General features: G+C 33.6%; 2 protein-coding genes across 2 annotated transcripts; both read left to right on the top strand.

Annotated features, from left to right (window-relative positions):
- The first annotated feature begins 10,695 nt into the window (after window positions 1-10,695).
- LOC107934197 (elongation factor 1-alpha) lies at window positions 10,696-13,047 on the top strand. Its single transcript, XM_041078105.1, has 3 exons — window positions 10,696-10,838; window positions 11,360-11,843; window positions 11,951-13,047. The coding sequence occupies exons 2-3, from the start codon at window positions 11,382-11,384 to the stop codon at window positions 12,836-12,838; spliced, it is 1,350 nt and encodes a 449-aa protein (XP_040934039.1). The 5' UTR covers window positions 10,696-10,838; window positions 11,360-11,381; the 3' UTR covers window positions 12,839-13,047.
- A 4,905-nt stretch (window positions 13,048-17,952) lies between these two features.
- LOC107934183 (shootin-1-like) lies at window positions 17,953-19,197 on the top strand. Its single transcript, XM_016866551.1, has 2 exons — window positions 17,953-18,168; window positions 18,262-19,197. The coding sequence occupies exons 1-2, from the start codon at window positions 17,953-17,955 to the stop codon at window positions 19,195-19,197; spliced, it is 1,152 nt and encodes a 383-aa protein (XP_016722040.1).
- The last annotated feature ends 5,033 nt before the right edge of the window (window positions 19,198-24,230 follow it).

A 24,230-nucleotide genomic window follows, 5' to 3' on the forward strand; every position in this document is an offset into this window, starting at 1 on the left:
ATTATATATACATATATATATTAAATACCATATTGTGTATATATTATTATTACAAATTATTACTATTGTTAGTATTATTATAACTATTATTATATTAGTGTATATTTTATGTACATATGTGTATATATATATTTGTACATATCATTATTTTATATTATTGTTGTAAATTTTTTATGTATATATTTTTTATGTACGTTTCCTAATATTTTCTTTTATTGTAGATATTATTATTACATACTTTTATTATATGCATATATATATATGTATTTTTATGTACATATTATTATTTTATATTATTATTACCAAATATATCATTTTTCCTATTTTATTATTAGTACATGATTTGTTTTTATTTTGTAAATATCATTATTATTGTTATTCTAATATTCTAGTATTCCATGTTAATATTTTTCATTAATGATATCATTTTTTTTGCGTCCTTTATCTATTTTTAATTTCTCACTTTAGGAATATTTTTTCTCATGTTTTAATTAATTTCAAAAATAAGGCAATGTACCGATTTAATATTAAGCTATCGATTTCATCACTATGTTGGGTGAAATTCGTCGGCTTGTGTTAAAAAACGGGACACCCTTTCTAAAAAAATCAAAAACTAAAAATTCTCATTTTTCAATCGGATCACGATTAAATATTATATTGAACTCGTATTTTTGAAAATCAAGTCAACACATGTTTATGAGATACCAATTTTGGGCGTCGCGAGGGTGCTAATACCTTCCTCGCGCGTAACTGACTCCCGAACCCCAATTTTTCTCTGGACTTTCACGTAGACCTAAATTTGGCCTTCTTTTTGTTTTAAAATAATTTTATTAGGTGTCTGATCACACCTATAAAAAAGGATCGGTGGCGACTCCCTTTGTTAATAAAATCGAAAGTTGGTTTTCAAATGTTTAATAAATCGCCACAATTAGCGACCAACCGAAAGCTAAAATTTTTTTTTACGTCGCTACACGGCCTAAGTCGCTTGATTTTCTTGCCAGTCTGGTTTTCGATCATAGTTTTCCATTTAAGAAAAACTCTAAGCACTTCATCCTTAGTTCTCATGGTATACACCCAAACTCTTCTGGAAAAGTCATCAACAAAAGTAACAAAGTAGTGTTTTCCTCCCAACAAAGGTGTTTTGGAAGGCCCCCACACATCTGAGTGAACATATTCCAAAATACCTTTTGTATTATGGATAGTAGTGCTGAATTTCACTCTCTTTTGCTTTCCCAGAATACAATGCTCGCAAAATTTTAATTTGCAAGCCTTTGCACCTTTCAACAATCCTTGCTTTGCCAGAATTTGCAAGGATTTTTCGCTGGCATGTCCCAACTTCATATGCCACAACTGCATTGAGTCTAATTATTTGTTACCGGAAGCTGCAGCGACTGCTCCAATAACTGTACTACCTTGGTAGTAATACAAGTTATTTTTCCTGATGCCCTTCAATATCACAAGTGCGCTAGATGTCACTTTCAAAATCCCATCTCTCATAGTAACAACTGAACTATTGGATTCTAAGGCTCCCAATGAGATGAGATTTTTCTTCAAACTGGGCATGTACCGAACATTAGTCAGAACTCTGGTTGATCTATCTTGATTCTTTAATTGGATTGAAACTATCTCAACAGTTTTACAGGCATTGTCATTGCCCATATAAACAACTCCTCCATTTAGTTCTACTAAATCAGAGAACCACTCCCGGTTAGGGGACATATGATAGGTACAACCCGAATCCAATATCCACTCATCTGAATGGAACGACGATGATGATGCAACCAGTGATAGTTCAGAGTCACTGGTATCATGCTTTGCAACACAAGCATCTACAGTAGCTTTTCCCTTATTCTTCAGCTGTAACAACCCCTACCCGTATCTGTCGCTGGAATAGAGTACGAGGCATTACCGAGAAGCACGAAACACTTATAAATAATTTAAATACATTTTCATAACAACTTGTCTCGATTTCATACTATTTCGTATTTAAGCTTTATTCACTAAAGTCATTGAAATATCATCTTTATGCAAATAACACACATGAGGTACATAATTCCGTAGTTATAAATGAACACATTTATCAAACATATTCCATGTTTTTATATATATATCATAGTCTCAAATTTACATGTATCAATTACCATCACTTCCTCGTATTTCAAACAAATACGTGTAACAATTCATAAATATGCAATTCACTAACTCTTCCTGCCAATCACGATTTAAATTGCCAAATCACTTATTGAGCCCAATTTCAATGTACACTAAAATCTATCATATAAATTTGGATGTACGTATTCATCAATAAATTCCATGAACAGATATCATCATCTCTTATTTCCACATACATTTACTTTCCACATTCATGAATTCAGATAGCATATACAAGACATACCAATGTATTTCAGGTACGTTTTCATGATATTTCATTTCGAACTCAGATTATTTCATACTAGAAGTTTTCTTATTAACTCATTTGGAATACCAATTCATACGGATAATACACTCAAGGCGTAGAAATATATAATCACAAATGAACTCATTCATCAATAGGGTTTTATGCTCATGTCTCATCAACTCGTATTTCCTTATGTCACATAATTCCATGTAATACTTACCAAACTTTTTCAAATTAGTGAACATCTTACGGAATTGGTCTGCACCGGTATGCACTGAATTTCACTGACAATCACTGATGCCATAGCATAGCTATGGTCTTTTCACTAGAATGTCATAGCTCAGCTATGGTCTTACATTTTATACACATATCACACCGATGTCTTATCCCAGATATGGTCTTACACAGAAATCACTTGTCACTTGTAGCCGAAGCTATCACTATTCACTGATCAGGTAGCCGGAGCTACCATTTTTCACTAATCAAGTAGCCGATGATCAGGTAGCCGAAGCTACCACTTTTCCTTGATCAGGTAGCCGAAGCTACCACTTTTTACTTGCCATTTGTCATTGATCAGATAAGTGTAGCTGAAGCTATCACTTATCACTTTCATTTGTCCTTGATCAGATAAGTGTAGCCGAAGCTATCACTTATCACTTTCACTTATCCTTGATCAAATAAGTGTAGCCGAAGCTATCACTTATCACTTTCATTTGTCCTTGATCAGATAAGTGTAGCCGAAGCTATCACTTATCACTTTCATTTGTCCTTGATCAGATAAGTGTAGCCGAAGCTATCACTTATCACTTTCACTTGTCATTGATTAGATAAGTGTAGCCAAAGCTATCACTTATCACTTGTTGCCATGGTCCAACCATGGTCTTTTCCTTCAATTCATCTTGTCACAGAATTGTAATGCTCAATTTGATCATTTATTCAATTTTCATGTTTTTACATTATTCGCGATTTTATCATCAATACATATAAAATAACACATCATGAAATTCATAAAATTAACAAATGGTCACTAAAATTTAGTTATACAAACTCACAAGTACGATTTTTGTATTATAACGATATTCATAATTTCATAATAAATATTCCAAATAAAACATTATATCATTTCTAATTCAACATTTATCGATTATAATCGGGCATGTGATCAAGTCATTCATATATATATATATTTACTTTTCCTCCTCCTCCTCTCCATCCACATCCTTAGTATAAATAACACACTTGTAAGTAACATCATCCATAATTTTCACTATTTACTTATGTGAATATTCAAGCTGTCCATCCGTGTCATAGTCACTAAATCATTTTTATCTTGAGCTACAGAACTCGAAATTAAGATCCATAAATTTTCCCAGAAACTAGACTCATATGTTTTCTTGCCATAAAAATTTCATAATTTTTGGTTAGGCCAATTAATATAGTTTATTCATTGAAGTCTCCCCTGTTCTGCTGTCTGACAGTTCCGACCCTTCTTCACTAAAAATTAATTATCTTCTCGTACAGAATTCTAATGATGTCCTCGTTTGTTTCTATTGAAAATAGACTCATTCAGGATTCTAAACATATAAATTTAAGCCCCTAATTGTTTTATCCAATTTTTTATGATTTTTCAAATTCAGAATAGGGGAACCCGAAATCATTCTGACCTTGTCTCACAAAATTTATCATATCTCATGATTTACAATTCCATTGCTTACATAATTTCTTCTATAAGAAACTAGACTCAATAAGCTTTAATTTCATATTTTATTCATCCTCTAATTCCATTTCTAAAATTTTTGGTGATTTTTAAAAGTTAGACTACTGCTACTGTCCAAAACAGTTTTAGTGCAAAGTGTTGATTTCCATTTTTCCCCAAATTTCACAATTCATACAATTCAGTCCTTACTCAATTAACCCCTCAATTAAGATAATTTTCTCAATTAATACTTTTCCTAGACATTAGAAGTTATTTCATAACTATTGAAATTCAGAATTTCCACATGAAACTTTAACTTCAAACTCTTTTACAATTAGGCCCTAAACATTCACTTTCTATTCAATTCTTTCAATAAAATCAGTATATAAACAATTTAAAGCTCTAATTACATGCCAAATCATCATATAGTTCCAGTACATATTCATAGCAACTTTCAATTTCTTTCATAGAATTAAAAACTAATGAATTCAACAAGTGGACCTAGTTGTAAAAGTCACAAAAACACAAAAATTTCAAGAAATAATCAAGAATTGAACTTACTTGAAGTAAAAATATGAAAAACCAGCTTGAAGGAACTCTTCCATGGTGTTTTTGCTGATGAGAATGCAGAAAAATAAAGAGAAATCTAGATAATTCCACTTTAGTCCTAGCTTTATTAAGTAAATTTTGCAATTTTCCAATTTTGCCCTTAATTCTCCTTATTTTCTTGCTGATTTCATGCCTTGCCGTCCAGCCCAAAGAGACCTTGGGTCTATTTGCCTTTTAAACCCTCTTTCTTTTATCATTTAAGCTATTTAATTATTTCTCACAATTTTACATTTGATACAATTTAGTCCTTTTTGTTCAATTAACTATCAGAACTTTAAAATTTCTTGACGAAACTTTAATACTAACTTATTAACGCTCCATAAATATTTATAAAAATATTTATGGCTCGATTTAAAATTCTCGAGGTCTTAATACCTCGTTTTTCGATTCTAATTATTTTAATATTTATTTTTAGTACGCTATTCACTATTTTAAATTTTTTTTCCTAACTTCACATTTAACTTATACTCACTAAATTAATAATATTTTCTACTCATTTGTCGGATTTAGTGATCTCAAATCACTGTTCTGACACCACTGAAAATTAGGCTGTTACATCAGCTTTGGACAATTTTTCTTCCAGTGGCCTTTCTCATGACAAAAGACACATTCATCTTTCCCAAGTCTGGACTTTGACTTTGATCTCCCTTTCTGAGTTTTCTTCCGAGTGTATGAACGACCTCGGACTACTAAAGCTTATGTATCTCTGATTAAGTTTTTCTGTTTGTCCTTCTTTCTCTGTTCATAACTGTATAAGGCCGCACAGACTTCGCTCAGAGATATATCACTCCTGCCATGAAGTAGAGTAGTTTCTAGGAACTCAAACTCCTCAGGAAGTGACCCCAACAACATTAAAGCCAAATCTTCATCTTTGAATGTCTCATCCGTATTTAGTAAATCAGTGACTAACTGATTAAATTTGGTGATGTGATCATTCATTGTGGTACCTGATACGTAAGTGAAGCGAAACAGTCTTTTCTTCAAGTGGAGCTTATTTTGACTGTTTTTCTTCAAAAAATTTTCTTCAAGTGCCCCCACAACTTATTTGCAGAAGTTTCTTTTGAAAAAGCATACCTCTGCTCTCGAGAAAGGCATGATCAAATTGTGCCACATGCCAACCGATTGATCGCCTTCCAATCTTTCTCCTGTACATCATCTGGTTTCTCTTCATCAATAGCAATGTCTAGACCCTGCTGAAAAAGGGCATCTAGAACCTCACTTTGCCACATACCAAAATGGTCCGTGCCATCAAAGATCTCCACGGCCAATCTTGTATTTGTAATTTTCGGTCTTGTCCACATGGACGATGTTGAAGCTCCTACACCGACCGTTTTCTCCATAATCTTTTAATATACCTAAGGAAATCTTTTCTGATATGGAAGATCAGTTTAAACTGCAACCACAGAGCATACTACGATTAACCTTCGACTCTTGATACCACTTGTTGTTCCAATAGGGTCGGAAGCGTGTAAATTATTGTACTAAAAAATCACACAAAGTTCAATTCCCAGGGAAGAGAGGTGGATCACAAGGATCTCTTAAATACCAAGTCTTTCCTTAGTCAGAATATCCCTTCTATAGTAATTTAATAGCACAATTAAATACTACTATTATACCCTCAAATATTAAAAGAAAAATAGGACAAGAAAGAACACAAGAGTTTTAACGAGGTTCAGTAAATTATACCTACGTCCTCAGGCACTAACACCAGATGATAACTTTACTATCTCCAAAATATTAGAAACAAATAGAATTTCTTAAGAATTCTCAAATGGGAGAAGAGAGAAAACTAAGAGAGAAAGATTGGTTGGGATGGTTGAAATGAAAAATGATTAGGCCTATTTATAGTTGAGGTTCATGGACCAACTTGCAAATGGCCTAAAAAATTAGGGACCAAAATTGCAATTATCCCATTCAACATTAAACAACTTGCCTATCACTTTTTCTTTCGGTGCCTATTGCACCTCCCATTTTTGACTTTTCAACACCCCCTTAATTGACTTTTCAACATGAACTTCCTCCATAGCCTCATCATCATTATTGTCCTTCTGGTTCTTACGAACAGTAGACTAAGCCAAAGCTTCCAGATGGAAGGGAGGGGTAAGTTGGCGTCCTCAGCAGCATCCTTCGTTGTTCGCAGCTCTACAATCAATTGCTCATTATGAGCATTCTACATATCTAACAAGTGTTAGCGCTTTTGTTGCTCTTGAAATTGATGATTCTAGGCCAGGAGTTGTTCCTTTATGAGACGCATATTCTCCTGCATTTCAATGGCTTAGTGTTGAGGGCCAAAGGCTTGCTGCTATTAGGAGGCTTGGTCAGCATTGGCAGCAGTGACAATAGGTTGAGTGGGAGGAGTCACCAAATAGGAGAGAATACGTCGCGAGAGTTGGTCCTTAGGATCTTGAGGAGTTTTAAAAGGGGGTGGAGTGCCTGGGGCGACTAGTAGATCAATAGTGGCGGGGTTAACCAAAAGAGTGGATAGAGGAACATTAAGAGAGGTCATAAACTGGATGAGAACTTCAAGGGAGTCGACAATGGGATGAGTTATTGTTTGGGTGGTGAGAAGAGGAGTTTAGTTTGAAGGGAGCTCAGTGTTAGCGGGGTTGTTACCAGTTGCTGGAGTAGAGGAGTTGGCAGGCTTTAAAGGGGTTGAGAGTAGCATCATTTTGAGAGGAAGCCATTGTAAGGTCCACACTCACCATACCAATTGTTGATACAAAGTACAACAAGAAAGGATAGTAAGAAGGAGGTTGCGAAGAGTAAGTGGTGGATCTATGGAGACTGATTCATCTAAAGAGGTGGAGAGTTGAAAAGTAAAAAAAAAACAGGTTGATTAATAAAGAAGAGGATAATTGCTCACTGTAATATTAGAGTTGAAAAGTTGATCTATTCTTCACCACTAGAAAGGTACTTATAGAAGAGGTCCTCTCGTCCACTAGCGTGACATGGCAGGGTAAATGCTTTATTCCATCGAATGCGTAAAGATATTCATGGTGAGACCCATTCTATTATTTATTTGATCAGTAAAGGTTGTTATGATCAAATATGTCTCTCATTGTCTTGAGAGTGTGTTCACGCCTAAAAAGTAGGAGCCTAAGAAACAAGTGCTTATCTCGTCATCAGAGAGTGAGAGGGCTTGTCTAACGGGTGGTCCCAACAACGAAAGGATATCATTTATCTGATCAGGACAACAGGTCACCCAAGATATTATCTTCAATGGAGTTAAAAGGGAGGTCAATACCAACTATCCAACTGACACGTGTCCAAGTGATATAGGAATATAACAAAATTATAATATTTATCTATTAAGTAATTAAATCGAGAAAGTTATTAATTATAATACAGAGAGTAATTGTAAAGTGGTTGCATAAGTAAGACTTAATTAAAGAAATGTATAATATGTGGCAAATGAACCAATGACTATTAAACCAAGATTAGGACATGGTTAGTGGCACTTGAAACTCTCTATCAACAATATTTATTTAAAAATGTATTTTGTAGATGTGAAAATATATGAATATCTATTTAGAGCAATTATGGTATATTAACTATAAGTTTAAAGGAAGTTTAATTGTTGAGGTGTCAAAATTTTATTGATCACACATTTAAATTGGAGAAATGGACTGCATTGCAAATTTTCATTTTTACTCTAAAACTTTGATTTTTGTTATATATGATTGCATATAAAATGTTTTTATCATCATTTTGCATGCTTGAAATTAGCAATTTCACTCGCAATTAAGTTTATTTTAGATGAATTTTGAAATTTTTGAAAAATGAAGATAAAAATATGTAAAAATCAGAGCATTATTTTCAATAAAAATGTTTTTGGAAAATGAAAAAAAATTAAAAACAAAAGATTTTTTAAAGTTTCATTCGAATGATTTTAGATTTTTAATTTTATAACCTTTAAACTTTTTTGTTTAATTACATTTTATTTTTATTATTTTAACAAATTATACTTTAATTTAATTATTTCCCACTATTTCCATTTTCATTTACCAAACACATTTACAGATACAAATCATTAAATAATGGGTCTATAAAATGAAGGGGGAATTAATTAATGATTCATAAACTTTCTTACTCTTGCGTATTTGTAAACAGATGCAATGTCTTCAGTCTATTCTTTTCTTTCTCATTTTTCCACCCCCTCCGTTATCGGTTCACATTTTTTATGCAAAACTAAACACGAAAGTAAGAACGTAGATTAAGTTATTTCGTTAAAATAATTTAACCATTTTATTGTCATTCACTAAATCAAAAGTTGATGATCTATTTAAAAGTTAAGGTTAAGTTGAATGATTTATAATGTAGATTACTTAATATGCACGGTACTTATTGTCATTAAATGAGAATTACAAGTTAAAGTCTCTAATAATTATAATTAATAGTAAGTTTTTCTTTTCTATTTTTAATTTGTTGGCACATATCGAAAATTTTATACGCCCTGTTTGGTAATTAGTTGATTGTTTGATAATTTTCTTGAGTTCTTTGTTTACAAATATTAACCTTGTGGAAATTGATAAATTTTAATGGTGTATCAATATAATTGTAAACTATATTCTTAGTGATAATTATGTCATGTTCTTAGTATGTAATTAGTGATAATTATGTCACACTCTGAATAAATTTGTAAAGTAGCATATTTCGATTAATATAAAATTGCGTAAGAAATAATTTTACACAAGTAAATTGAAAATAAATTAAGAGTATATAAGTATTCAAGAAATAGATACATGTGGCGAAGAGAGTAATTGTTGAGCAATCATGTGGCAAAAAGAGTAAATTTTGAGCAAGTATAATTAAATGTCATTTCACATATCTCATTTCTAATCAGCTGTGAAAAAAATTGCTGATGTCAACGTTTTTTGTTTTGAAAGTTTTAGCTCAATAAGCTCTTGCAAACCTCTATTCACCAAATACTATAATTAGAGGGTTTGACTACTCAATTCTCTATTTTGCTCAAATTAACTAAAAAAATCTAAAACTCTGTTTACCAAACACCCCCTAATTTTTTTATTTTTAATAATTAAAGCAAAAATAAAAGAAGGGTTAAATTGATAAAATATGTAAAGATTGAGAGGTTAAATTTATGATTGTTCCTAATTTTTTAACAATGCTAATTGAAAAGGTTAATGGAGGGATTAAAATGAGCAAATCAAAAAGTAAAGGGATCAATTTTGAGCAAATAAAAATAGAGAAACTAAATCCACAAAAATCAATAAGTGTAGAGACTATCCTCAAAATTTAAACTTTTAATGGGTTACAAAAATGGATTAAAATATGCTATGCAAGCCTAACTTAGTTACCAATTTGAAAAAAAAAATAACTAATTTGAACATTAAAGTCAATTTTAGGTGCCAAAAAGTATATTTACCCTATTTTAAGAAATTAGTAGGGTTGAAGGTGTTAACCGTTAAACTTAAGGGTAAACTATAAAAATAGTCACTTTTGTTTGACTCAGATTATATTTTAGTCACTTATGTTTGAAATGTTACATTTTAGTCACTTATGTTATCGTTTTGTTATGAAGTGGTCACTCTACCATTAAGCTCCTTTACCTCCCTAATAGTGGTCCTACATGGCAGTCCAAATAGGTTTTAAATGCCAACTTGGATGTCTTATGTGGCAGTCTAAATTAACTTTATTTAATTAAGAATCTATTTTCATACTGACAACTGGACATCCTAGTTGGCATTTAAAAATCATTTGGACTGCCACGTAAGACTAACATTAGGGAGGTGACGGATTTTAACGGTAGAGTGACCACTTCGTAACAAAACGATAATGTAATTGACTAAAACGTAAAATTTTAAACATAAGTAACTAAAATGTAATCTGAGTCAAATAAAAGTGACTATTTTTGCAGTTTACCCTAAACTTAAAAGCAGTCAGCCGCCCATCAGAATTCAACCTCTCTTTCCCATCCATCCTTGAAGCGAAATCCGACGGTCTAAATTCGTTAGGTTTTGCAATAGGAAAGGAAGAATCTAATCCAACGGCAGAACGGAAAACCCTAAGGCTCGTTTAGGTTTATATTATGAAAGAAATGTTTGTCTTTATTTTTTCTCATCTTTAGACATCTCACTCTCTCTTCTCTGCCGATTTCTCCGTTCTTCAAAATTTAAGGTTCGATTTTGTCTAAGCTTCTTCTGTAGTCATACTAATACATTCCATTATTCTTTTCAATATGATTATTGTTACTATGAGAATGATTTATTGTTTAGGCATAGCTATTTTTCAGTTCATGTTTCATGCATCTCTTGTTATTTCAATGTGATTTTAGATATTCAGATGTCACCATATGAAAGCAAGAGCATTGCAATGATTTGAATCTTCAAATCTAACATGTTTTGGATAAGTATATCAATGTTTATTTTTAATACTTTGAGAAAGACCATTGTTTTTATAGAAGTTTTTCCTAAAAATAATTTATTTTTCTGTAAGTCATTTTCCGTTCGAAAATAGATTTTGAAAATGTATATCAACGGAAATAAGCCTAATTATGGTTTTGGTGATTTCATTTTTGAAAAGATAATGTATCACTATTAATTCCTGTTGAATTTTTGTGATATGCCAATGAAGCATGATACGTTTATGAACTATTTTCGTTTTCTTTTATTTAATACTTTTACTCTCTCCCGATGCAGTTTTTTCTGCTAAAAAGTTGCTATGGGTAAGGAGAAGGTTCACATCAACATTGTTGTCATTGGCCATGTCGACTCTGGAAAGTCAACAACAACTGGTCACTTGATCTACAAGCTTGGAGGTATTGACAAGCGTGTGATCGAGAGGTTCGAGAAGGAAGCTGCTGAGATGAACAAAAGGTCATTCAAGTATGCCTGGGTGCTCGATAAGTTGAAGGCTGAGCGTGAGCGTGGTATCACCATTGATATTGCCTTGTGGAAGTTTGAGACAACCAAGTACTACTGCACTGTCATTGATGCTCCTGGACATCGTGACTTCATTAAGAATATGATTACGGGTACTTCTCAAGCTGACTGTGCTGTCCTTATCATTGACTCCACAACTGGAGGTTTTGAAGCTGGTATTTCCAAGGATGGGCAGACCCGTGAGCATGCTCTCCTTGCCTTCACTCTTGGTGTCAAGCAAATGATTTGCTGCTGCAACAAGGTTGAATTTTGCTTCATTTTCCCAAATATGATGTTTTATAATTTGATTTTCAGCTTAGTTATAATTTGATTGGTTTTGTTGCAAATTATTCTGTTAATTCTGTATAGATGGATGCCACAACCCCCAAGTACTCAAAGGCAAGGTATGATGAAATTGTTAAGGAAGTTTCTTCCTACCTGAAGAAGGTTGGTTACAACCCTGAGAAGATTCCATTCGTCCCCATATCTGGTTTTGAGGGTGACAACATGATTGAGAGGTCCACCAACCTCGATTGGTACAAGGGTCCAACCCTCCTTGAGGCTCTTGACCAGATCAATGAGCCCAAGAGACCCTCTGACAAGCCCCTCCGTCTCCCACTTCAGGATGTCTACAAGATCGGTGGTATTGGAACTGTCCCGGTGGGTCGTGTTGAAACCGGTACCCTTAAGCCTGGAATGGTTGTTACATTCGGACCTTCTGGATTGACCACTGAAGTTAAGTCTGTTGAGATGCATCATGAAGCTCTTCAAGAGGCTCTTCCTGGTGACAATGTTGGGTTCAATGTGAAGAATGTTGCTGTCAAGGATCTCAAGCGTGGATATGTTGCCTCCAACTCCAAGGATGATCCTGCCAAGGAGGCAGCCAACTTCACCTCCCAAGTTATCATTATGAACCATCCAGGACAGATAGGAAATGGTTATGCACCTGTCCTCGATTGCCACACCTCCCACATTGCTGTGAAGTTTGCAGAGCTCTTGACCAAGATTGACAGACGATCTGGTAAGGAGCTAGAGAAGGAGCCTAAGTTCTTGAAGAATGGTGATGCAGGTATGATTAAGATGGTTCCGACCAAGCCCATGGTTGTGGAAACCTTCTCCGAATACCCTCCACTTGGACGTTTTGCCGTTAGGGACATGAGACAGACCGTTGCTGTTGGTGTGATCAAGAGTGTGGAGAAGAAGGACCCATCTGGAGCCAAGGTGACCAAGTCTGCCGCCAAGAAGGGTGGCAAGTGAACTTTGGTTTAGTCAGTTTTTGTTTTGTGAGATCCGTAATTAATTCCTTGAGTATTTGGTTTTTGCTTTTTAGACGATGAGGTTTTCAGACAACATGGTTGTGTGTTGAAGTTTTTACTTGAGAGTTAACTTGCAACTGATCTTTCACTACTGATAAGAAAATGAGTGGACTTCAAGCTTCTATCAGAACGCATACTTCTTTAGCCTCAGAGCTTTTGTTTCGCTTCTTTTAGTGATAGAAAAACAATCCTTAAAAAGAAAAATTCATCTTCATAAATGGCTGTTCTTGCCGATTTGAAAGCGCTGGGTGTTTCATCATAGATGGTTATTCACTACGGATTTGCAGGAAACATTAATGATGAGGATAAATGGGTAATTAAGTAAATAATAATAAAAATTTGCCCTTTGGTATTTTAGTTTGATTTTGAAAGTTAATTGTTAATATTTTTAGGATTAAATTTTTCATTATTTTTTTTATTAAATAAAGAACCTAAATACAATTAGTCATGAGTAATCTTGTAATAGTCACCAATGTTCTCTTGTAACACTTTCATAGCAATCCGTTTTTAGAAGATACTCATAAATTTTCAAACCAATAAGATCGTTCCTACTTAAAGCTACCATAGAGTTTGCAATTGTATTCACCGAGCATGGAGTATATGATACCTTTATATACCAATTTCTTATTAGTGTTCTCTGATGATTTACACCAAATTCGACTCAGCCTCAGATTGATCACTAATTGTATTTACTGCAACTAAGTTGTCACTCTCCATCATCAATTGCTTTATACCTCTTCTCCATACTATATCCAAACCATCCAAGTCCAGAGTTCTGCATCAACTATAGAACCTATACCAATATTTCTACTAAACCTAATAATTCATTTACTTTTGTGATCTCGAAATAATTTGTCGACTGAGATTCTATATATATTAAATAGCTCTTGAATTTGATAATTTTTTCATATTAATCTTTAAATTTTTAAAAATTTTGGTAACATGAACTAATATAATCGTGACACATATTATACATATCCATATATTTACGAACATATAATTTATTATTATTATTATTTTGAATTTTGCTTTTTGATTTCTTTTTTTCTTCCTGGGTTGATAGAAGAGCTTTCGTCTTTGTACGACTTCTTCATGATTATTAGATTTGATGATGACGTTAAGAATATTGATTTGAAATCTACATGTAAAACAATAAAAGGAAATCCAATTTCCAATTTCAATATTTGGTTCAAATGCAAATCTTCAAAAAATAAAAAATAAAAAAAATCAAGAAAACCCAAATCAACTTCTCTTATGGATTAAGGTCTCATCTTCATTAATCTTCATTACACACCATTTACTCTACAGTAAATAAAAGAATCCATTTTAAAAGTTAGAATCAGTGATAGTAAAAGAATTGTCTCTACACTAATTTAATCTATGCCTTTTATGCTGGGAAAAAAGCAATATAAGAAATAGCTTGAGTTTGAGATTATGAGATGGAGATAAAGAGATGAGTTGCAGAAATTCATGGTTGGACATATCCTTTATATGATAATATTGTAGTGCAATATATCCCTTTGTCCATAATATTTAAATTGAGCACAAGTCATAGAACAATCCTATTTGTATAGTTTAATCTTTTATTTCTTGAATCTTGAATAAACAAAGATAATAAAATGAGTCTGATTTCTTATATCGACTTATTTGAACATGACCATGTATTTCTAATCTTACACGAATAAGAAACCTAAGATATCGCTCTTATTATGTAGGAAGGACAAATGTTGTATTACTTACCAAAGTTCCGCTACACAATTTATGGTATACCTAATAACAGTCATTTTAATGTAACCAGTTACAGAATACATTTGATTATGTCAAAGTATACACCTTTCTATATTGAAACTATGATGAGTTCAAATCTAAAGATAAAATAAACCATTTTCACTATAAAAAATTATTATCACTATTACATAATAATCCAATAAACATTCTCATGGTAAGTAACCTTCGTTGAATACAACGCCATGATCATAAAGTTAAAAATAAATCTAAACTTAAATTTATCAATTTTAGAAAATTAAAATGATAACACTATCAATAAAAATATATCCAAATACTTATATAACTAGAAATCAATAATACTTTCACATTTTGTCTTCATCACCAGTTAACATAAAAAAATAATGAATAAAAGTTCAATTCCAAATCTTTTTCCAAAAAAACCCATCTCTCAAATATATAGGGTTTGTTGAATATTAAGCACTAAACAATATTTAATTGCATTAATATCACTGTAATGCAAGTAAATTATTATGTTTCACCTGGTGAATTACAGGCTTGGCTTTAGGGGTCGTATGGAGGTACGGTCGTCCAAGGCCCAAGACTAAAAGAGGTCTAAAATATTATTTTCTAATTTTTAAGGGGCTCAAAGTTTTATTTTTTTAACTTTTAGAAGTCAAATAAAAAATTTTACCAATTTTTAATGGGCTCAAATTTTTTTTCTCAAACTTTTGAGAACTTAAAATCTTATTTTATTATTTTATTTAGGGCTCAAAAATATCAATAACGGGGAATGGTGAATTATTATTCTTCACATGATATTTTTTTCATAACATCTTTAACTTGGTTAATTGTTGTCCTTCAAATAGTTTTTAGTATATATTTGTTTTCAATATGACAGTTTTTTTTAGAGCTTATATTACATAGTTTAAGCTTTTGATTTTGGGTTCTTTTAGATGTAAACAGATTGATTAAAATATGGCCAACTATAGACCAAATACATATCCGAATCACACTAGCCGAACCTACTAGGAACAAAAACCTGAACCACAAGCAGCAGCAACAAGCGAAAAAAGGAACAAGCTTAGAACATACAAGCACAGCAGCTGTAAAGACAGTGGAAATAACAGCCAGCAACAACAGAAAAATAAATTACAGCAATCACACATATAAAAGTTTGAACATCAACTCATCAAATGACTCTACCATTGAAGCTTCATATGTGGAGGTCGGGTTAGTATGGAGGCATCATTAGCTCCTTTTAATAAGCCAATCAAACCCCGAAGAACCAAAAACAAGACCCCTTCACTTCAAAATTCACCAAGAAATCAGACCAAATGTGTTGCAGCACATAACATATCAAACTTTCTACCAATGCTTGCCTTAGCAAGGCATGTTAGTTTTCCATGTTGCGACTCCCATGCCAAATTATCTTGCTAGCCAATGCCATAAAAGTCCTATATAACAATAAGGTTCTTTTTTTTTTTAATCTTTTGTTGATGATTTATGAACAGCTTAAGAACATAACTAAAGCTGCAATTTTGTTATAAAAAGTATTTCAGACTCTTGTATAAAATCAAGTACTGTCAAATGTGTTGGAAATTGGCCTGCATGCAGCATGTGAATTTCCAACATGTCAAGAAGTAGCCCGAGCCATGCATGCAACTATGAAGAAAAAAGATCAAACTGTTGTATTATTACCGGGTGAAGTATGCATCTTGAACCAGAAAAGGCGGACATGCAGTTCATGCAAATTTATGCACATAAGTTTTCCGGGTGAAATACATGCATCTGATGATGTTAATGCTACTGTTTTGTCTTATTTTCATTTTGTTACTTTTTAACAATGTTTTTGTAATTTGGTTCATTTTTAATTATGTCTGGATGACAAATTGATGTAACTTGATCGTCAAAGAGCTAGTTACTAGCTTTGTTCAAGTGTACAAGTTAACATTATCTAGTTCAAATGTATCAAGTGGAGTTAGGTAGTGTTTAGGTGATGAATTTGTTTATTTTGACCAGCAAATGTCTGGTATATGTAATGGCCTTGAGCCAAAGTTTCTTTTGAATGAAATCATCAGATTTTCTTTCTATATGCTCCACTTTTCTTTGCTTTCTAAATTCTGTTTCTATTCCTGCTTGAAGCTCAAAGCTTGAATTTCAAGCATTTTTCTTCATTTTTTATCCGGGTAAATTACATTGTTGTTGAAATCCAGATTGAAGTTCTTACTTCATCCGGATAAAGTGTGTCTAACACCAACAATTGGTATCAGAGCTCATTTCTTAGTGGACCTATCATATTTCAACCTTCAAAACAATGGCTACATCAAGCTTCTCACCAGCTGCACCACCAGTCTTCAATGTAGAAGGCTATCACATATGGGTGGTTAAAATGAAGACCTACCTATAGGCATTCGACCTATGGGACGTGATCAACTCAGATGTTGAACCAGCACCACTCAGAGCCAACCCAACAGTGGCTCAAATGAGGCAGCATGCTGATGAAATGACCAAGAGGCACAAAGCCATGTCATGCATCCAAAACTCTGTGTCAGATGTGATCTTCACAAGGATTATGGCTTGTGAGACACCAAAACAGGCCTGGGATAGACTGAAGGAAGAGTTCCAAGGTACAGAAAGAACAAGGCAGCAACAATTTTTGAATCTCAGAAGGGAGTTCGAAAACTTGAAGATGAAGGAAGAAGAAACTGTCAAGCAGTATTCAGACAGAATTATGGTTGTAGTAAACAGCATAAGGCTCATTGGTGAGCAGTTTAATGAAGCAATGATAGTGGAGAAGGTGATCTCAACCTTGCCTGAAAGGTATGAGGCAAGATATCATCCCTTGAAGACTCAAGAGACCTGACCAGCATCTCTTTAACAGAGCTGATCAATGCTCTGTATGCACAAGAGCAAAGGAGGGCCAGCAGATCGGAGGAGCACCAAGAAGGTGCCTTTCAAGCCGAAGCCAAGTCTGCCTCGAGCACCTCTGCCTACAAAGGCAAGAATACCTGGTCAAACGAGCCTAAAGCAGATGGTGCAGGAAGATATCCACCCTATCCACACTGCAAAAGGGCAAATCACCCGGGTAAAGTATGTTGGTTCAGGCCTGATGTGCAGTGCAGATTCTGCAATAAGATGGGTCATGTAGAAATGGTTTGCAAAAACAATGGCAGACCAAGATAAAACCAACCCCAGCAGCCAAGAGCTGAAGCTCAAGTAGTAGAAGAAGACAATAACTAAGAAGAACAAGTTTTTGCAGTTTCTTACTCAGCTGCAAAAGGAAAAGCCACAAATAGATGGTTGATAGAAAGTGGTTGCACAAACCACATGACCCTTGATGCTGACAATTTTAAGTCAATTGACAGAAGCTTCAAAACAAATGTGAAGGTCAGAAATGGACACTTCATCAAAGTTGAAGGCAAAGGAGATGTGTTGATAAACACTCCTACAAGTACCAAACTTGTTACAAATGTCTTGTTAGTGCCTGAAATTGATAGAAATTTGCTTAGCATTGCTCAACTGCTTGAGAAGGGCTATTCAGTTGTATTCAAAGGAAAAGAATGCCTGATTAGTGATCTTAGTGGATCCAAGCTCATGATAGTAGCCATGACAGAAAAAAGTTTTATTGTGGACTAGAATAAGAGTCCAGATAGTACCTACACAGCTGCTGCAGATGAATCCAAGCTGTGTCACAAGAGGTTTAGCCATGCCAACTACATGTCAATGGCTCAGCTAACCAAAGAAGATTTGGTTAAAAATTTCACTAATTCAGTTGAGAAAGAAAGGAAACTTTTGACACTCAAAGAGGTGCATGATATGCATGGGAACCAATCATCTGCTCAGATAAAAGAATTAAAGTCACATGTAACTAGCTTGGAACTTGAGTTGAAATCATTGCAAACAACTAACAGAAATATGGCGGAGCAGTTAGAGAACAAAGCAAGTGAAGCAGAAAAACTGGGAAAACAAAATATAGGACTCCAATCCCGTATTTCAGAACTCAAAATAATGTTAGAAAAAAGAGAAAAAAAATTTTTTATTCTCACGAAGAAACTTGAGAATGACAACAGTGAATCATTATCTAGTGTGAAGAACTTGATTGCTCAGGAAAATAATCTGCTATCAGAGAAGGAGACGTTGCAAGCTGAGAAGGCTCTGTTGAAAGAAAATTTGGCATTTGAAGTTGATGAAGCATCAAATCAAGTACAGAGGTTAATGGATGAGGCAAACACATTGCAGCAGCAGCTGGAATCTCTTTATATCCAGAAGGCAAAACTAGAATTGCAGTTTGAGAGAAAGAAACAAAAGTCATCCGAAAGATTGAATGAAATGGAGAATAAAAAATCAGAGTTGAAGCAAATGGTCGAGGACCTTCAAAGAGATTTGGAAGCAAAAGGAGATGAGAAAAATGATTTAGTGAACCAAATCATTAGAGAATGCTTAATAAACAAGAGTTTGCAGCATGCAAGCCAAGAAGGAGTGTTGGAAATTAGCCTGCATGCAGCATGTGAATTTCCAACATGTCAAGAAGTAGCCCGAGCCATGCATGCAACTGTGAAGAAAAGAGATTAAACTGTTGTATTATTACCGGGTGAAGTATGCATCTTGAACCAGAAAAGGTGGATATGCAGTTCATACAAATTTATGCACATAAGTTTTCCGGGTGAAATACATGCATCTGATGATGTTAATGTTACTGTTTTGTCTTATTTTCATTTTGTTGCTTTTTAACAATGTTTTTGTAATTTGGTTCATTTTTAATTATGTTTGGATGACAAATTGATGTAACTTGATGGTCAAAGAGCTGGTTACCAGCTTTGTTCAAGTGTACAAGTTAACATTATCTAGTTCCAATGTATCAAGTGGAGTTAGGTAGTGTTTAGGTGATGAATTTGTTTATTTTGACCAACAAATGTCTGGTATATGTAATGGCCTTGAGACAAAGTTTCTTTTGAATGAAATCATCAGATTTTCCTTCCATATGCTCCACTTTTCTTTACTTTCTAAATTCTGTTTCTATTCCTGCTTGAAGCTCAAAGCTTGAGTTTCAAGCATTTTTCTTCATTCTTCATCCGGGTAAATTACATTGTTGTTGAAGTCTAGATTGAAGTTCTTACTTCATCCGGATAAAGTGTATCTAACACCAACAAAATGACTGATAGACATTATCTCTGTTTATGTTGCATCGCCATTGAAAGACGATAGGAATAGTCGAAAAGACTCAATGGATGAAACTTGTTGGATACCCGTTCCTTCAGCTACAAATTTTTAATTGCTAGCTGGATATTCAAATGATTGATATAATTTCTTTTTTTTTGCACAGGAAATCCTTACATCATTGGTTCATTAATTCCTTTCTTCATCAACAATTTTCTTTCTTTCAAAATGATTGTTGTGATTTCTCATTTTAATTTTTTCTCATGAGGCTACTTTGCTTAAGAATAACCTCTTTAAGTATACTAGGAAAGCCTAATTTTCCACATTAAATTACAGCAAATCAATATGCTATGTCAGGTATATTGTGTCATGTTATTTAGTTTATTATGATTAATTGTAAATCGAGGTAAGATATCATTTTAACACCTATAAACTTACTAAGCCTTCGAAATGCTTACCTAGTTGTTTTCTATTTCTGTAGATTGTCTATTTGTGAAACTCGTCAATCAGATCAACTCGAAAATCACACTATCCCTCTATCAACTCGTTAGACTTTTACTCATTTTAAACTCGATATTGTGGCATGTACTTAGGTACTTATATATATGTCATATCTTGTGTATGGATGGTTTGGTTGAAACCTTATTTAATGTTTGAATTTTGGAAAGCTAAATGTCCATATATGCATAATTGTGATTTGGCAATATAATAGACTTATACTGTGTCTTGTTGGATGGCTCATTTGAAAGTGAAAAAGTATTATTTGAGCTTGAAATTGGCATGAATGAATGTTAGTTTGAATGAATTGAAAGTATGGAAGATTAGTTTATGTTTAAGTAAATTGTTGATATGTTTTGGATGATAATGATTTAGACCATGGTTAATACTTGAATATGAAATTGTTAATGTTTAAGTTTATAGAAGTAAATTATGGTTTGGTTGTATTTGGAAATGGTAACATGGATGTTTGGTGTAGGCCTTGAATTGGTTTAGTGAAGGGTTGTTATGTGATTTTAAGTAACAATTGTGTTTGAATTGTTTTAAGCATGAAATGGGCACTAAAATGAAATTTTTTTGACACATTGCCTTTAACTTATTGATACCTTATTAACAGTATTGATACTGAGCATTTTTTATTTAGTTTTCAAACAAACAGAATGCAAAACAGTATTGATATAGGACTAAAGTACCGATACTCTACATCAAGGTACCGATACTTTACAAGGGTATCGATACACTACGACTTGATTAGTTTTTACAAAAGAAACAAAATCACAAAATAATAACGATTCTAAAATTTGGTATCGATACTTGTAAATGAGTATCGATACCATGATTCAAGTATCAATACTTATTGATTTAAGGATGAATTTTCCAAATATCAAAACTAAGTTTGGTATCGATACCTTTTAAGGGGTATTGGTACTTATTTTAAAATTTTACAATTGAATCCTATTCCATGTACGAATTAACAATTAAGGTTTCATATGTTCGTTTGAGTCTCGAGAAATTCTACTGATCATATAATGACTGAAATTTTGAAATGTTTATATGTTTGAATGGTTGATTTTTAATGTTTTCGTCGATAGTTGCTTCAACAACAATTGTAGCATCCTGTAACTTAGACTTGACAATTGAGTCAAGGGAGTGGTGTTACAGCTCATGGTGTGGGAGTTGTATTACACTAGAAAGGGAGGCATTTGACCTTTTTCAGCAAGGCTTTGGGGCTTAAACATTAGGCCCTTTCTATTTATGACAAAGAAATGTTGGCAGTACTCTTGGCAGTGAAGAAGTGGACCCATATGTGCTTTGGAGGTTTAGATCTAGACTAATCACCAAAGCCTCAATTTTTTGAATGAACAACAAAACATTACATCTTACCAGCAAATGTGGGTTGCTAAGATGCTAGGGTATGACTTTGTGGTCACATATAGGAAATGAGCACTAAATGTGGTGGCTGATGCTCTTTCAAGAAGGCCTCAAAACCAGACAACTCAACTGTTACAACTGACTGGGAGCAAAGTTACTTCTAACCTCTGGAGCAGGGCCCAAGATTCTTGGTTGATGGATCCCAAGCTCCAAAAGATCTGTTCTAATATACAATAGCAAGCCTCATTGCATCCCAAGTACTCATAGGATGGTAGAGTCCTTATAAGAAAGGGGAAGTTGGTGATTAGGGCTCTTGGTGATTTGAGGAATGACTTAATTCCATTTCCTGGGTTACTCCAACCATTGCCTATTTCCCAACAAGCATGGGCAGCAATGAGTATGGGTTTCATCAAGGGACAACTTAGCTCGAAAGGTAAAAACACCGTTCTGGTTGTTGACAAACTAACCAAATGTGGACATTTCCTTACTCTATCACATCCCTTTATATCCATGTCAGTAGCCCAAAAATACTTGAATGGCATCTACAAACTACATGTGGCCTTAGAAATCATTGTTTCTGATCAAGACAAAGTGTTTGTTAGCCAATTCTGGAAAGAATTGTTCAACAGGCTAGGGATTAAGCTACATCTTTCTACAACCTATCATCTAGAGTCTGATGGTTGCTTGGAGGATACTTGAGCCATGTGTGGTGATGGGCCAGGGGATTAGGCCATGTTGTTGCTCTTGGCTTAGTGGTGGTACAACACTACTTTCCATTCAGCCATCCAGACTACCTCGTATGAGGCCTTATATGGCCAAAGTCCACCACACCACTTGCCTTATTTAGTTGGATTGTCTACCGTGGATAAGTTTGTTGGAAGCTTGAAGCAAAGAGAGGCTGCAATAGAGCTTATTTAATTTCATTTGAGGGTACAAGACCGGATGAAGCAATGTGCAGATAGAAAGAGGAGTGATATGTCTTTTCAAGTGGGGGACTATGTCTACTTGACACTTCAACCCTACAGGAATACTATAGCTAGAAGGATTTTGAATTAGAAGCTGGCTCCCAAATTCTTTAGACCTTTTGTGATTGAATTTAAAGTTGGGTAGGTGGCTTATCAACTGAAGCTTCCACTAAGGTCTTACATCCATCCCACACTTCATGTGTCACAGTTGAAGAAACAGATTAGGAAAGTTCCTCTCCAAAAGCATCTTCTCTTGGTAGGCATTGATAGAGCCTTAACCAAAGAACCAATTCAAATCACTAACAAAAGGATGGTTTGAAAAGGAAGCCAAACCAGTATTAAAGTCTTCATTGAGTGGACCAATACCTTACCTGAGGTTTCTACATGGGAATCGTGCCCGAAATTTCAGTAGAGGTTTCCCACCTTTGATCCTTGAGGACAAGGATATTTTTGGGAAGGAGGTAATTGATATGGAAACTTTTGTAATTTTGTTATTATTTGAAAATTTGTTATAGTCGTTGTTCCACTGTTTAATACATTGTGTTTTAAGGGGGGATTTTAAGGTTACAAAATAGTGGGTTTTTGTTTTAGTGAAACAATTTGTTTAGCCATTTAACTAAACGGTGCGAACACTGATTTAGTTGTTTTGCCATTTACTGTAATGGCCATGAAGGTTGTTAATTAGTTTCCTTTTCAAGTTGAATGAAAAAGAAAGAAAGGCATGCCAATATTGAGGTTGTTATTGGATTCTGTTTCTCTTTCATTTCTCTTGTTTCTTTTCTCTCATATATGTTATCTTCTTCTTCTTGATCAATCGTAACAATCTCATATTTGTTTTTTTCATGTTGATTGTTCTTTTTTTTTTAATACCCACTTTTCATTTTTTGTATTTTTTTCAAAAGGAATTTTACATTCAAAGACAAGATTGAAGAAGAAAAAAAGAGAGAGGATATTATATTAACCAGGTAGAGTTTCTTGTTATTGATTTTTGGTTGAAACTAGAGAAGAAGAAATGAAAACCAGGTAGAGTTTCTTGTTATTGATTTTTGGTTGAAACTAGAGAAGAAGAAATGAAGAAGATGAGTTAATCAAGTAAAGGTTTTTTTAATTTATTTTTAATTAATACAAAATAAAAAAGGAAATTAATTAATTACAAAGAATTATAATTGATTGAAAATTTTTAGACACGTGTTAAGAGTTGATAGGTTGAAATGTTAAAAGTAACAACGTTAATGAGGTACTTGAAAAAGTAATGATTTTCAAGAATCTAAATACTCTAGAGGTGCATTATGCTTATGCGTGACCTTGTTGGATGTCGGGAACTGCAATTCAATCGTAGATCTGGTGGCGCTTGTATCAGCAATGTACCCAAATGAGCACTTTGAAAAACTCACCCAAAAATACTCTAACAGTTCGCGTTCAAAAATAACAAACATGAACTCACTAAATTGAGCCAAAAGGCTCTGATATCATGTTATCATAAATGGAGAAAAGAAAATATATAAAAATATAAAAGAGAGAAATTCATCGTATTTCATCTCTTGAGTTAGTGTGTTTATATACAAGTCTATATTTTAAATAAATAAAAAAAATAAATTAAAATTCTAAAATCAA

The sequence above is a fragment of the Gossypium hirsutum genome, chromosome A10, assembly GCF_007990345.1.
Source record: "Gossypium hirsutum isolate 1008001.06 chromosome A10, Gossypium_hirsutum_v2.1, whole genome shotgun sequence".
NCBI lineage: Eukaryota > Viridiplantae > Streptophyta > Magnoliopsida > Malvales > Malvaceae > Gossypium > Gossypium hirsutum.

Bases quoted from the DNA above. Each gene is read 5' to 3' on its own strand.
- LOC107934197 (XM_041078105.1), top strand. From the start codon at position 11,382: ATGGGTAAGGAGAAGGTTCACATCAACATTGTTGTCATTGGCCATGTC. The intron at 11,844-11,950 runs GTTGAATTTTGC...AATTCTGTATAG, and splicing joins TGATTTGCTGCTGCAACAAG to ATGGATGCCACAACCCCCAA.
- LOC107934183 (XM_016866551.1), top strand. From the start codon at position 17,953: ATGACCCTTGATGCTGACAATTTTAAGTCAATTGACAGAAGCTTCAAA. The intron at 18,169-18,261 runs GTATTCAAAGGA...ATTGTGGACTAG, and splicing joins TTGAGAAGGGCTATTCAGTT to AATAAGAGTCCAGATAGTAC.